General features: G+C 34.7%; 1 protein-coding gene across 10 annotated transcripts in view; it reads right to left on the reverse strand.

The window, feature by feature from the left end:
* LOC111513626 (inactive dipeptidyl peptidase 10) overlaps window positions 1-14,595 on the reverse strand; it is a 260,347-nt gene that overhangs the window by 69,370 nt on the left and 176,382 nt on the right. The window contains exon 1 of one of the 10 annotated variants that reach the window (XM_074170733.1): window positions 13,223-13,361. The exons of 8 other annotated variants lie outside the window; for them this stretch is intronic. Coding sequence is in view for 1 of the 2 variants with exons in the window: in XM_074170726.1 (XP_074026827.1) it covers window positions 3,717-3,884 (168 nt within the window). In the remaining variant the exon portion in view is untranslated. Of the gene's footprint in view, window positions 1-3,716; window positions 4,175-13,222; window positions 13,362-14,595 lie in introns of those variants that run through there. One more of the 10 variants, XM_074170726.1, reaches the window with a different exon arrangement.

The raw sequence follows: 14,595 nt of genomic DNA on the forward strand, positions 1-14,595 counted from the left end.
ATTCCTAAGAATGATACTTCTCAAAAACAACAGATACGCGAGTGATGCTCTTTATGGAGAGTCTGAGATTTTTGATATCAAACAAATATTCTTCAACCACATCGCTACAACTCAGATCTTCAATAAGACCGAACTTATTAAACCTTCTCATACCTATACTGCCAGACAAAAAAATGATTATTTAGTAGCCAAGCGGTTCGACGTGGGTGCTTTGTTCACTCACTCGAATTGACTGCCGTGTTGGTCGGTGGTTCAAGACCCAGTCTGAATGATCGATTTTCACTTGCTATCGTCCAACCCGTGTTAGGAATCACACGTTAAAAAGGAAAGACCTCGTTAATCCTTATTTCACACAAGTTAAGACTCCTGAGGGTTGTTGTTCGTAGGGGTGCGACAGTTGGTTAACGTAAAAACAGATTTCAAACAGATTTTTTCGCTTCGAAATAAATAGGCCAAATGATATTTAAAAGACTTAATTTATCTTTGTACTATAACATTGTATTGAAATTATACGAAGATTTAGTATACACATTTTTTTTCAGAAGTATACTATACGAAAAACAACAAACAACAAATTATACCAAGTTTCAATAATTGTTGTAAGCACAAAAATTGTATTTTTTTACGTTCACTTACCCAAATTTGTTTCTCAAATATTCAAAATAATCGCATTGGCATTTTTCATACCATCTAGTGATAGTTATCAGCGGTTTCAACGGTAAGAAATGCGTAAAATACCTAAAGAATAAGCATACTACTTTTTATTTAAAAACCCAGTTATCCACAACTGATATCCAAAAATGAATCTCGGAATTTGTCAGTAACGCCATGTGTTGAAGTTTCTTCCGCGTGTAGATTGAATCATTTCCATTATGAATTATGTATTGGAAGATATGGTGCAAATAAATGATCTATGCTTTGGCGGAAAGTGACGGAAACTGCTTCCTTGCATCTAGGATTTACAAACAGAAGTTCCCCGAAAGAAGACAACCAGATGGAAGGGCATTTCAGGCTCTAAAAACATAAAAAGAGCTTGTAATGTCAATCACGAGAAGTTCGAACGTATCTGCCCTGTAATAAACGAAGAGAATACATTTCAAATTGCCCTTCACCTTGTTGAAAATCCCCATGTGAGTACTTTAGACCTGAGCAGGGAATTAGGAGTTTCTAGCGTGTCTCGAATAATACGACCAGACAAATTTCATCTTTACCACAAGCAATTGATGCAAGAGTTACGAAGAAGATATTTTGAAAAACGCGTTCAATTTTGCCGTTGGGGCTTAGAAAAGATCAATCAGGGAAATTATTTTTTCGATTTCGTGTTACTTTCTGATGAAGCGACTTTTCATAAAAATGGAACTATGAATCGGCGTAACATGCATTATTATGCATGTTCATGCATTTTTGTTCGTTGCCTGTACCATCAACAGCTTTGGTCACTGAATGTTTGGGGTGGAATTCTCGGAAAAAGAGTTATTGGTCCGTATTTTTGATGGAAATCTAACTGGAAGAAAATATATAGGATTTCTTCGGCACGAGTTTTCGAATTTATTGGACAGGGTTCCATATGGAACAAGATTTAGAATGTGGCTTCAACAAGACGGTGCACTACCACATTTTGAAACTGAGGTATGATCATTTCAATGAAAAATGGATAGGTAGGGGTGGGACTGTGCCGTGGCCACCCAGATCACCTGATCTGACAAACTTTCCTATTAGTCAGTGGGCTATGCTTGAAGACTGGCAGTAAAGAAATAAATTTTAAACTTTCAAGCCAGTCTCGGATGCACTTACACATTAGGTTGAATGGACTGACTGGCATTTAAAGTTCATTTCTTTAGATTTGTTTACTGCTAGTCTTCAGGCACAGCCCACTGACTAATAAGAAAGTTTCTTTTCCTTATTCAGAGGAATCGGGCAAATTTCGCATATGCAATTGGTTAGTACCTCGTCCACTAGATGGAGTGACACTTTGTTGTTCGCTCCAACTCAGGAAGAGGAATGAAATACTCTGAAAGAATTCCGATTTTCAATTATGGAATATCATTGACTTTAGGTCGATAATGGCCACTATCTTGCACTTACGAGTGGCTAATGAGCCCGAAACCGATCTGCAAGTGTGCCCGTTCCAAAATTGAAGGTCGACTCTTTCAGTTGTATTGCCAATTGCATATGCAGAAAATTTTCTTCGCAGGAGGCGTTGAATTATATCCGACGCCTGTCGGATATAATCCAACACCCTTCGTGGCATTAGCCAGGGAAGTAGTTGTTTTCTGATAGGTATTAGTCCATTCGAGACTCTATCCGAAACTGGCTTGAACGTTTAAAGTTCATTTCTTTTGATTTGATCTGATCAAAATGGATTTTTTATGGGGACATATCAAATGCAACATATATAGAAGACATGAAACGAAGAATCGTTAGAGCTTTCAGGGAAATTTCAGAGGATATGCTGGAACGTGTAGAAAATTCGTTTAGAAAATTTGAGTAAGTGAACGTAAATAAATGAATTTTTTGAGGTTACAATTAATAAAACTGGGTATAATTTGTAAAATATTTGTTCCTGGTGTAGTATACCTCGTATTAAAAATGTAGTGAAATGTTGAAACATTTCATACACATGAAAAAATATCGGGTTTTCCATTTGAAAAGTTGAATAATGTCTGTTTGACAATGAATGAAACTTGACCGGTTTTACAGAGCACCCTATATATTGTTTCCAAGAGTTAAGATTCCCTAAATTAACATAGTAGTGTTGACTATTTAAAAAACATCCACTTAATTGCTGTAGACATGCGGGTGGGGAATAAAAAAAATATTGTCTGCAAAATAGGTTTTTCTGGAAAAAATATGGAATCAAATTACGTGTCCATATACTTGGTGTTCCATTTAAAAAAGTATAACTTTAGTTTGCCACGCTTGGCCAAATCACCCAGTATGCAAGAAAATAATTCTTAAAGATAGTATTTATTGATATGACTGCAAAAAAAAGTTGTGCAATTCGGGTTTACATTACTAGAAAAAAGAGTCATCATACAATAATGAATTTACTTCAATAATAGTTCACACAAGTACATAATGGATCAGTCTTCAATGTCGAAGGGTTTATTAACTGCAATAATGTTCAATTTTAATTTCTCTAGGTTTATCATCAATAACACACGTTTATTATTGATAACATATATGTTATATATTCCAAGTCCATGATTCTCATTACTTAGTTTGAGGCATTGAAAACACAATATTGAAAAATCATGTGCCGTTTCTTTCTTGTTCTACAAAAATGTATTTTGGAAAATATTTCAGGAAGATACATCTACTCGTATCGTGAATCGAGGAGTTCGATTAAAGGATGTTGAAGCCTCTGCTATAATAGCTAATGATCGGTAATCTATGAAGTAGTCTTCATAACTCAAAAATGTCTGCTCTATTTATTTTAAAAAAAACGATAGGAAGCTATTGTAGAAATCTGAAATATAATTTGAAGTTAGTTATTCAAGGGTTATTCAACAGGAATGTTTCAATACATCATTCAGATTCGGAAAAACCTTTTTGGATTATGTATCAAATTGAACACTAATCAAAAAACTAACTAATCGAGAAATCTGAACACATATCTATTTGAAATTTCAATTCGAACACCATATCTACATAATCAGATATATGTTACAGTAACGATATTTTTACGATTTCATAGAACTATATCAATATCTCACCTCTACATATGCGTATGATGCAATTTTCACGTGATTAGTTTCCTTTAGATTATTGATATTCGACGATTTTGGAACACACTTATCTCCCTTCCCCGATATAACCGTTGGTTGTTCTCTAGACACTTTCTTGAGATTTTTTAATTCAAATTTATTGTTGAGTTCAGGCATTTGTAAAGTTTCGAAAGGTATTAGTTACCTTTATTATTAAGTAGTATTTAGTACAATATTCTTAGAAAAAATACACATATCTACATACATACATCTAACAAACATTTAAAAATTTTTAAGACACATTTGTTTGCTTAGTATTATTTTTGTTTTGTCGCGATGTTTTCATCTGAAACATTCAGAGATGTTTAGTACTTCAGTCTATTCACGAAAATCTAAATATTAGATCAATCAGTCGTTTACATTAGTTTCTTTTCGCGATTCGAAAACGTGCATACACCCATGTCGAGTGAAACACCCAAACTGAAAGCTCCCTGAGAAAAGCCAATAGAAGACTGATTCACGCAGCTAAAACCGTATCTCAATGATGGAATCGCTTTGGGAGAGAAGCAGGACTAGGAGCTTTTGCCCGGGAATAGGGCTGTTCGCCAATTTCCTAACACTATTTACCTTGGAAATTACTAATTAGAACTTACGCGAAAAATTGCCGAACTTCTAGTATTTGATGTATAAATATGACTGTGGTAGGCGAAAGACCCGTCTAATTTCAAAAGCAGTGGCGTACAGGATATTGATGGAATTTCGTTCTGAGGAAAGGTGGCTTCAATAAAGAAATGGCAAAATGGAACCTACAACTAAAAATATTTCTGTTTTATTATAACTGAATTTGAATGAATTAGGATCCGTATTGATCGCTTAGGCTCAGTAACATCAGCCAACCTGGTTGATGAATCGTCCATTTCATTGAATTCATTTTACGCCAAAGGTTACAGTTTTACATTTCACCTCAGATCCTAGCTTGATCTTTGACAATATTTTTAAGTCAACGGATGTCAACATGGGAATGAAATAAACAAATAGTATAGACGGAAACAACATAATAGAGTATTTTAAATGTATAACATTGTATGCACAGTTAATACGCTAAATGGAAGAATTTCGGAGTAGTAGGATCTCTTAGAAAGAGACTTTAATTCAAGTTTGCCGTCCTGATATCAACTGGTAGGCCAGGCGTACTATATTTTTTTTGAGGAAAAAAATCCTTACAGGGCAAACTCAACAGGAATGGGTTGGAAAGATAGTCAGTAATATTGGGGTAAAAATTCAACAGCTGAATGTTTGCAGGGGCGGAGGGGTAGGGGTGAAAAACGGTTTTTCGCGGTTTGCAGCCAAAATAATTGTTTTAGAGAAAAAAGTCGAATAGGAAAGTTGTAAATAATAAAAAAATCTATACCTTTTGTATGGATACTTTTTTCACATAACCTCAAAATTTTCGAGTAAAACGAGAAAAACCACTTATTTCGTTTTTTATTTTTCATTTCACGAAAAAAAAAAGTATCACTATGAAAATTTGAGCAAATGTACTATTTTCCATCATAAATAAGTAGCAATTTGTTTTTTGCGATAAGTCAATTGGTTTCTGAGAAATTCGCGTTTTTCGAAAAAAAAGCATTTTTTTCAAATTAGTCAAAAAGGTTTTTTTTTGGGCTAGACAACTTCTACACCGCTCTTTTTTTTCGTAATTACATCAGCTTTCAGATGAAAAAATAAAAATATACTACTTCAAGCAAAAAAAAAAATCGTTTAAAATGCAAAAAACTGAAAAATTGTGCTTTTTTTCGTGATTTGTTTCATATTATGTAATTAAACGGTTTTTAAACTAAAATACAGTTGGAAAATTTCTATTATAGAATATTTAGGATGCTTTGAATTAATTATCAAGGTTTAATAGTGGTAAATTGAACAATAAAGCTTCAAATGAAATGTTTATTTAACAAAGATGTAGGTAACCATACATTATGCATGAGATAATGAGATAAAAAATTGTCTGAATTCAATTAATTCTCGCTCTTTTATTTTGCGGCCCTGGTTGTTGGTCTTGTTGTTGTTGTTGTTGTTCTTCTTCTTCTCCTTCGTCTTGTACATTTTTATCGGATTCTTCTGGAGATCAAGTTGCTCAGCAAAAACATCATCCGTGTCGTCAATTTGGGTACTTTGCATCTAGATATTAGAACACTCATTCGAATGGCAATAGTTTCTGAACAGCTGCGAGCATTTTAAACCATGCTTCCGGCAACTGCAGCGCAAAGTATTACATCCTTTTTCACAGCTACAATGAATTTTTTCAAGCAAACTGTCAGGAATCAACTGTTCATCGGTGTAGTTTAACATGAGGATGCCGTCGCTAGACATTTTCCAACCCCAATCCGTTGCATTAATTGAATTTCCGAACCATGAGTGAAGCTGGTGATACACACATAAAATGAGCTGATTTGCAGCTCCTTCCTTCGGTGGTAATTTTTCCAATTTGAAATCTTAATTCGTTCAACGACATACTTTTTTTTGCTGTACATTGCTGCAATCAATTTGCAGCCATTTTTTATCAACAAATCTTTATCAGCATTTACATTATAAAAAATATCTACCAAATCCATAAAAATTTTTATTACTAACAAAGACTTTATCGCAGTTCTTTTACCTTTTCCAGGTACAAATTAACATTTGTAGGTAAAGAAGAGCGAATTAATACCAACGACAGTTTAATCGTGTACATTAGGGAGTGTACATACATTAATAAGCACAATTTTTCAGTTTTTATATATATATATATATATATATATATATATATATATATTAATATATATATATATATATACATATGATAAAATACATAATTATTATATATAATATTATTATATATTCAATTCTATTAAATAAAAGATTATAAATTTCAAGTAATATATCATAGTAAACTTTTACTTAAATAAGTTCTTTTTTCACAAAACAAATTAACAGATTAACACTTGTTATTTTACGATGAAACACTCTATAAAACGCTCTGACTGAAAAGACGCTCACGTACTGATTTTAACGGTGTTCCGTTCGAAGCACAGCTGTTGCTCCAAAATTTGTAATTCAAACAATAAATACCCCCTCTATGATGCTTTGATCTCTGAACATGAACTACAAAATTCAAATTAACATTTGTAGGTAAAGAAGAGCGAATTAATACCAACGACAGTTTAATCGTATACATTAGGGAGTGTATATACATTAACAAGCACAATTTTTCAGTTTTTTGCATTTTAAACGATTTTTTTGCTTAAAGTAGTACATTTTTTCTTTTTCATCTGAAAGCTGATGTAATTACGAAAAAAATGAGCAGTGTAAAAGTTGTCTAGGCCAAAAAGAAAACCTTTTTGACTTAAACAAAATGTTTTTTTTTCGAAAAAACGCGAATTTCTTAGAAAATAATTTCCTTATCGCAAAAAAAATTGCTACTTATTTTTGACAGAAAATAGTACAATTGCTTAAATTTTCATAGTGATACGCCTTTTTTTCGTCAAATGAAAAATAAAAAAGGAAAAAAAATGGTTTTTTTGCGTTTTACTCGAAAATTTTGAGGTTATGTGAGAAAAGTATAGATACAGAAATTATAGATTTTTTTATTATCTACAACTTTCTCCTATAACTTTTTTCTCTAAAACAATTATTTTGTCCGCAAACCGCGAAAAACAGTTATTCACCCTTTTCACATCCACCCCTCCGCCCTCCGCCCCTGCAAACATTCAGCTGTTGAATTTTTGCCCTAACATTACTGACTACCTTCCCAACCCATTCTCGTTGAGTTTACCCTGTAAGGAATTTTTCTGAAAAATCAGTATTTTTCAACATAGTACGCCTGGCCTATGGTTAGTGATCAAACATCTTGCTAACCATAACCAAATCTCTGGTGAGATTTTTAGTAGGTAATGGGAGTTTCAGTATGTGTCTATTGTTGCGGGTGGCATAATGATTAGGAGTTGAGTCTGATTTTGATTTTTGTTCACTTACCAAACAGACCGACTTCAGAATCAATAATGTTATGACCGTAAGTATATTATTACTTGTGAAAATATCCCTGCATGACTCACGGGGTCCGCGGTTCGCCCCCCTGTATGGAGTGTTCAAATCAAATCAAATCAAAATATACTTTATTGTCCAAAGATTTGCATCTTATGGACAAAGTCCAAGAAATACAATGTTGATATAAAAAAAGTACTGAAAAAGTATAAATGTAGATATAAAAAAGTTCCAAAAATTAATAAATGTAAATATAAAAAAATAGTTCTAAGAATGTATAGATGAAATACCACCATGTATAAAGTGATAATACAATAGTAGTAAAAATATTAGTAATATATTGCTAATATAATATTAAAAGGATTCGCTAAAATATTCTTCCAAACTATGATAGGGTCTATCCACAAGTAGGTTCTTCACCGCCTTTTTGAAATGAACGTTGCTTAAATTTGCAAATCTCATATCTAATGGTAAATGATTGAACAATTCACTACCATTGTAGTATATGGAATCCTTGATTGAATTCGAAGTTGTCATGGGAAGTCTAAAGGTATAATTGCTATTGCGAGTAGCATAAGGAGTAGAAGCAAAGTTGAACTTCGATTTATGTTTATAAATAAGGCAAACTGTCTCTAAGATAAAAAGTGCGATGACTGTTAACATTTTATTGGCAGTGAACAAATGCCTGCACGATTCTCTGGGTTTAACTTTACAGAGACAGCTTAGTGCCCTCTTATGTAATATCAATTCAGAAGAGAGAAGGGATGAGTTGCATGCTCCCCAAAAAGGTATTCCATAAGGTATTCAATAAGTGCATGGTAAACGGTCTTTGCGACATGGAAACCCAACTCATTTGAAACCACTCTAACTGCATAACATCCTGAGGAGATCTTACTCTTCAGTTGTTTAAGGTGATCATCAAATTTCAGCCTATTATCAATGAATACACCGAGAAACTTTGTGTTTAATTTATTTTGTAATACGTCAGCGTCTATTGAAATTTCATCAAGCAAACATTTGAATGATATTATATTCGTTTTGGATGCATTTAGAGAGAGTAAATTTGCATCGCACCAGCTCTTCACCTTCTTCAAGTCCGATGGTATTATTTTATTTAGCTCCATTCATCAGTTTTTTTCTTTCCACAATATTGTAGTATCATCCGCGAATAGAGTGAAACTACCAGATATGTTAATCATAGATATGTCATTCATATATAGCAGAAACAGAATAGAGCCTAACACAGAACCCTGTAGTACACCAGATTCAATGGCCCTGTTCTCCGAAAGTTCCGTTGTCCTCACCATTTGACTCCGACCTGAAAGGTATGATTCGAACCAAGTGTTCGTTACACCTCTACATCCATATTTATGAAGTTTTTTCAATAAAATTTTATGATTGACGCAATCAAACGCCTTTGAAATAACGCAAAAAATTGCGGCGGCTACTTCACCAGCATTCAATTCAGAGTAAATTTCATATAAAAAAAAAAGATAGCATCATTTGTATCTTTTTCATCTTGAAAAACAAACTGGTTTTTGTTTATAATACAGTGCAGTTTTAAGAATTCATCTAAACGTACTTTGACTAATTTCTCAATAATTTTTGCTGAAGTCGGTATTGAAGAAATAGGACGTAGATTGAAGGATTATCTAAATCACCACCTTCATGTAGTGGAATGACAACGGAAGTCTTCAGGGAAGAAGGAAATGAGCCAGTTCTGAATGAGGTATTAATGTTGTGTCCACTAATTGTTTAATTTTTGATTTATATCATGGACACTCGATGAAATCTGTATCTGTATTCATATCCTGGACCCGAATGTCACGCAGGTAGCTATAGCTGCCTACGTGGTCATGTTAGATGTAGCCTGGGAATTATAAGTCTTCTAATTGAAACCAAAAATGTGTGGTTGGCTCCTGTTGTTGACTCCGTGCGTATGTGTTGTTTCCTGCTTTCGACAAATACGTGTGGCCCATCTTTACACTTAGCTGCACCGCGCTGATGAGGCCAATAGCCAGAAATACGTGTCCGCGGTTTGCCTCCCTTTATGGAGTGTTGTGTCCACGAAATGTTTCATGAGCCATAATTCATAGAGAAGTGTTGAGTAAGAAATTCCACAGAAAGGTATTCTATAACGTAGATGAGAATCTGAAAGAGCGTAATATGCCATTTTGGCAGATGCTGGTCTTAGTTCATTAGAAATTATTCACTGCATAGCAACCAAAAGAGATCTTGCTATTGAGTTGTTCAACATGGTCATCAATATTTAGATTTTTGTCTATGCAATCTTTATTTCCTATTACATCTTTGCCTAACACATGTTCATCAATGGAACATCTGAAGGATAATAAGTGTTGAAAAATAATTTGTTCGCATCGCAGCACTCTTTTTCGATTATTATATCATGTAATTCCAGAGTCTTCTTGCTTTCCATAGTATAGTGGTATCACCTGCAGAGGGAGTGAATTTACCAGATATCTTGACTTCAGTGAGGTCGTTGACATATAATAGGGAAAGAATGGGGCCAAGCACAGATCCTTGGTGAACTCTTGATATCGTCCTGAGAGACCCTTGCTCAATCCCTGAGATGGGATGAAATCAAATGATGCAATTTTGCCAGGATCACCCTGGGCGACCCTGGGAAGCTGGCGCCGAAGAAATATCTGGCGATAACCAGGAAAAATCTATGCTCAACAGTAGGATTTCTGACTGGTCACTGTCAACTAAGGAAACACCTCCATAATATGGGGCTAGTGGACACACCTCTATGCAGGATGTGTGAACAGGAATATGAGACTGTCAGGCATGTCTTATGCGAGTGCCCGGAGTTATCGCCAATAAGAGAGTGTGTTGGGCGAGTCTTGGCCTACACCTGCCGATATGAAGGAGATGTATTCCAGTGACCTGTCCATCTTCCTGGAAAGGACAGTATGTACGATGACCTTGAAGGACAACTCCTCGGGAGAATGTACAATGGGTCACATGTGGCCTAAGTGCTGTGGGCTCTCCTTACTCTACCGATACAGATCCTGAGAGATATGAATTGAACCATGTGAGCGCCACACCTCGACATCCATACAGACGCAGTTTTCTTAGCAGTAGGTATATTGTGATCAACACTGTCAAATATTAGATCACAAAACTCTGCTGCTGTTGTCTCTCCAGAATTAATCTCAGAATAGACTTCATAAAGGAATGAGAGAATTGCATCGTTCTTATTTTTGTTATTCTGACAACCGAACTCGTTTTAACTAAATATATTATGTAAGTTCGAAAATTCTAACAGACGCTTCTTGACTATATTTTCGATAATTTTAGCAATGGTTGGAATAAGAGAGATAGGCCGAAGATTAGAGGGATTATCCAGATCTTCATCTTTATGCAGGGGGATGACAACAGATGTTTTCAAAACGAATAAACTTTAATTAAAGTCACTCATAATTTCCATTAACTTAACACTTGACTTGATATAATTCGCGTAAATGATTGAATCCATTATCCATCCAACATTTATTGATCAGGATATGATCAACTAAAAAGAGAAAACTTTTTAAGGAGGGGTCAGTGTTTAGAGAAAAAATAACTGACTAACTGATTAACGGAAAAACAGATTACAAAACAGATTTTTTTTAAACAGATGCATCAAAGCTTTTGTGTTGAAAAGCGTGAATTCAAACTGCCGTCTTCATCTTTTGAAACCAAAAAGTTTCATGAAGATTCTCTTTAGTTTTTTTGAATATGAATCGAAAAATATTATCAAAGGCGATGAGGTAACGTTCGCAGTGCTCGAGTTAGTGTTAGAGTTGTTCGCAACGCTGAAACTATAATGCCGGTATTTGACTCCAGTTGTATATTATTATTGGTGAGAGTTGATAGATTTTTCTCAATTGGATTACCTGACCTTGTTTATGTACAATTGAAAACAGGTAGCCACATTTCATTGTTGTTCATCTTCTAATTTTTTTCTATTGAAATTATCCCTGTGATTTTTAATTTTTTTTGCCTCTCTAAATAATCTGGGCTAGTTTTAATGTATTTTTGAATGAGATGATGTGAGTGCCTTCTTTGTTGAGAGCATGATCGGCTACAGTTCATTCGTTGGTTTGTCCGAGACGACAATTTCTTTTGTGCTCAGAGAGACGGGTACTCATACTTCCTTCCGTGGTTTCAATGTTAGGTCCAGAGTGAGTGGGTCTATACGACTCTTCACCGCAATCCGCAAGGGTTTATTGTGGCTCACACATATTTACACTCGGACAAAAAACCCAGCTTCTTAACGAAGCGGATTAGTTTGTATGGTGAGAGGTTTTTTAACTGAGGCTCTGCCGAACTCTGAAAACCTGATTCGGCCCCAGCGGGGCAAGTACAAAGTATATGCTCTGCTATTTCATCATATTCCAGAGGCGACACACACTGTCTTCCGATAGTCCGAGTCTCTGCATACGATGATTCAAATGACAGTGACCTGTAAGAAGGTCTGTTAGACATCGTAGTTCATCCCTACTGTAGTCCAACAACTGTTTTGATATCAAGCTTCGAAGGGTGAATGAACGCCTTGGAGTGAGCCAATCCTTGAAGATTTTGCCAGAAATCCATAAATCTTCTTGCCATCCAGCTGTTCAATCTTCGTTTGGCAAAGTCTGAAGCGATGCCAATGCCAGGTTCTGGTTCGATGAAGCTGCTTGCAGCACCCTCCTTTGCAAGGAAGTCAGTAACCTCATTGCCTTCAAGGCCAGCATGGCCAGGAATCCAGACCAGAGGCAATCTGTCAAGTCGTCATATCGAGGATTGTCGTTTTTGGCAATTTCAATGGTGGTTTCAATGAAGACCGACCCACAGCTACAAGGAATCCGGCATACTCCGGGTATTGCTAAAGGTTCTCTGGGGTCCTTAGCTAACCTTATACTTTCTCTGATAGTTTTCGTTGGCCTGAGTATTGGTTTCACGTCGTGTTTCTCTAAGAATCTCCCAAATAAAATTTGAAAGATTTCAATTTTCCCCTTTTTATCAAAGGTGAAAGGTCAAAAAAATGAGTTTCTCGCGATTTACAGTAAAACGGTGAGTTTTATCATAAAAATATTTCAGACAAAAATTGTAGATCATAAAATGTATAAAATGTATAAATACTCTTTATTCCTACGAGCCATCGTTTTTGAAATATAACGATTCAAAAAGTTGTAAAAGATGTAATCCTCATAAGTACGCCACGTATATACATCTCTGTAGTTGTAATATATGTTAAAATATGTTTCTATCGGTCATTGTAACTTACACTTATAATATAAAATAAACATAAGTTATAACTATTAGAATATCAGGTAAAATGAAACCCAGTCCCTTGATTTATACGCCATGGTAACCTTGAGGAGGGGTAAAATAACAGTTTTTTGATGTTTGAAACACAAAATATAGTTCAATGTACTACCTGCTTAGATAAGCATAAATATACATGTTTTGTTAAAAATACCAAAAGTAAAAAAAAGTACAATTACCTTGTCTTCCTCCAACCTCAGTTACTGCCCACCAATATATTTTTCGGATATATTACGTGTGGCTCACGTGTGGCTTGGTTATCAGCTAGACCTACAGACTGGGGTTGGAAGTTGGTCAACAATTGATTAGAACCAGTCCAAACTTTACTTCCACCTGCGCCGGAAAAACTGCTGAACACAATTTTTTGCAACTGCAAAAAGGGGTGTATGGCTGAATGTGGTTGCAAAAAAACCGGACTGTTTTGTTCTCTGGCATGTACACATTTTCTAGTCCGGTCGTGCTCTAATATTGAATACATCGCTATTAACGCAGTTTACATGTACTCATGATGAAGATGAAGAAGAACAAGAAGAAGAAGAAGAATAAGACGAACAAAAACAAGAAGATCAAGAAGGAGAATTTGAAAGTTACGACTCGAACGATTAAATATCACAACTTTTTTTTAACTTAAATTGCTTTTATCTTTTCAATCTCTGCTAATATCCATTATTTTGCAATAGTTTCAAATTAAACAGGATCACAACTGCACGTGAAATAGGTCTACTGGGGAAAACACGTTAAAAAACGCGCTAAGTACACTACCTCAAACATGGCGTGGAAACGTGTGCATATTAAAAGTATGACGATTACAACTTTTACAACTTTTTGAATCTTTATTTCTTGAAAACGGTGGCTCGTAGGAAAAACGTATCAACACATTTTTTGTAGATAATTTTATGGTCTACAATTTTTGTCTGAGGCATTTTTATGATGAACTTACCGTTTTGCTGAAAATCGCGAAAAACTCATTTTTTTGACCTTTGACCTTGAATAAATTTTTTTCCATATAGGGCAACTTTCAAATTTTCTTTTTAATCATATTTTAAACGATTTTACTGATGTTCAGCTTGGTGGGAATTTAGGTAGCTTCGAATGTCTAAATTGACCGGACTTTGAACAATGAATATAAAAGTAGCAAAAAGAAAAGAAGAGAAGAAATTTTTTAACAAAAGAAATAATTGTGACCTGAGAGAGGAATGAATTCTTATAGGATTAGAAATTGTGAAAAATCTTCGAAAACAACTTAATGATGTGAATAATAAAAACAGAGTAACATATGAAAGAAAAAGAAAACTGAATTCATATTTATTTTTTATTTCTTTCTATACTATTTTGATGAACGAATTTTAATAATTTTAGTTTCGAATCATTCTCGAAGTTTTTGTTTTCAAGATGTCAGTATCAGAAGCTTTTCGATTATGTAAAATGATTTTTCTTTAAATTTTAAACTGGGCCGGTATTGCGAAATAAGCAAGCGAAATGAACAAGTGAGTAACGTGATTGCCTTTAGCTTCATTAGCTTGAAGTGTGTTTCCATAGTAGGGATATAAAA

The sequence above is a fragment of the Leptinotarsa decemlineata genome, unplaced genomic scaffold (genome assembly GCF_025532065.1).
Source record: "Leptinotarsa decemlineata unplaced genomic scaffold, Ldec_3_MD MMD2_P_RNA_scaffold_9, whole genome shotgun sequence".
In the NCBI taxonomy this organism is placed as follows: domain Eukaryota; kingdom Metazoa; phylum Arthropoda; class Insecta; order Coleoptera; family Chrysomelidae; genus Leptinotarsa; species Leptinotarsa decemlineata.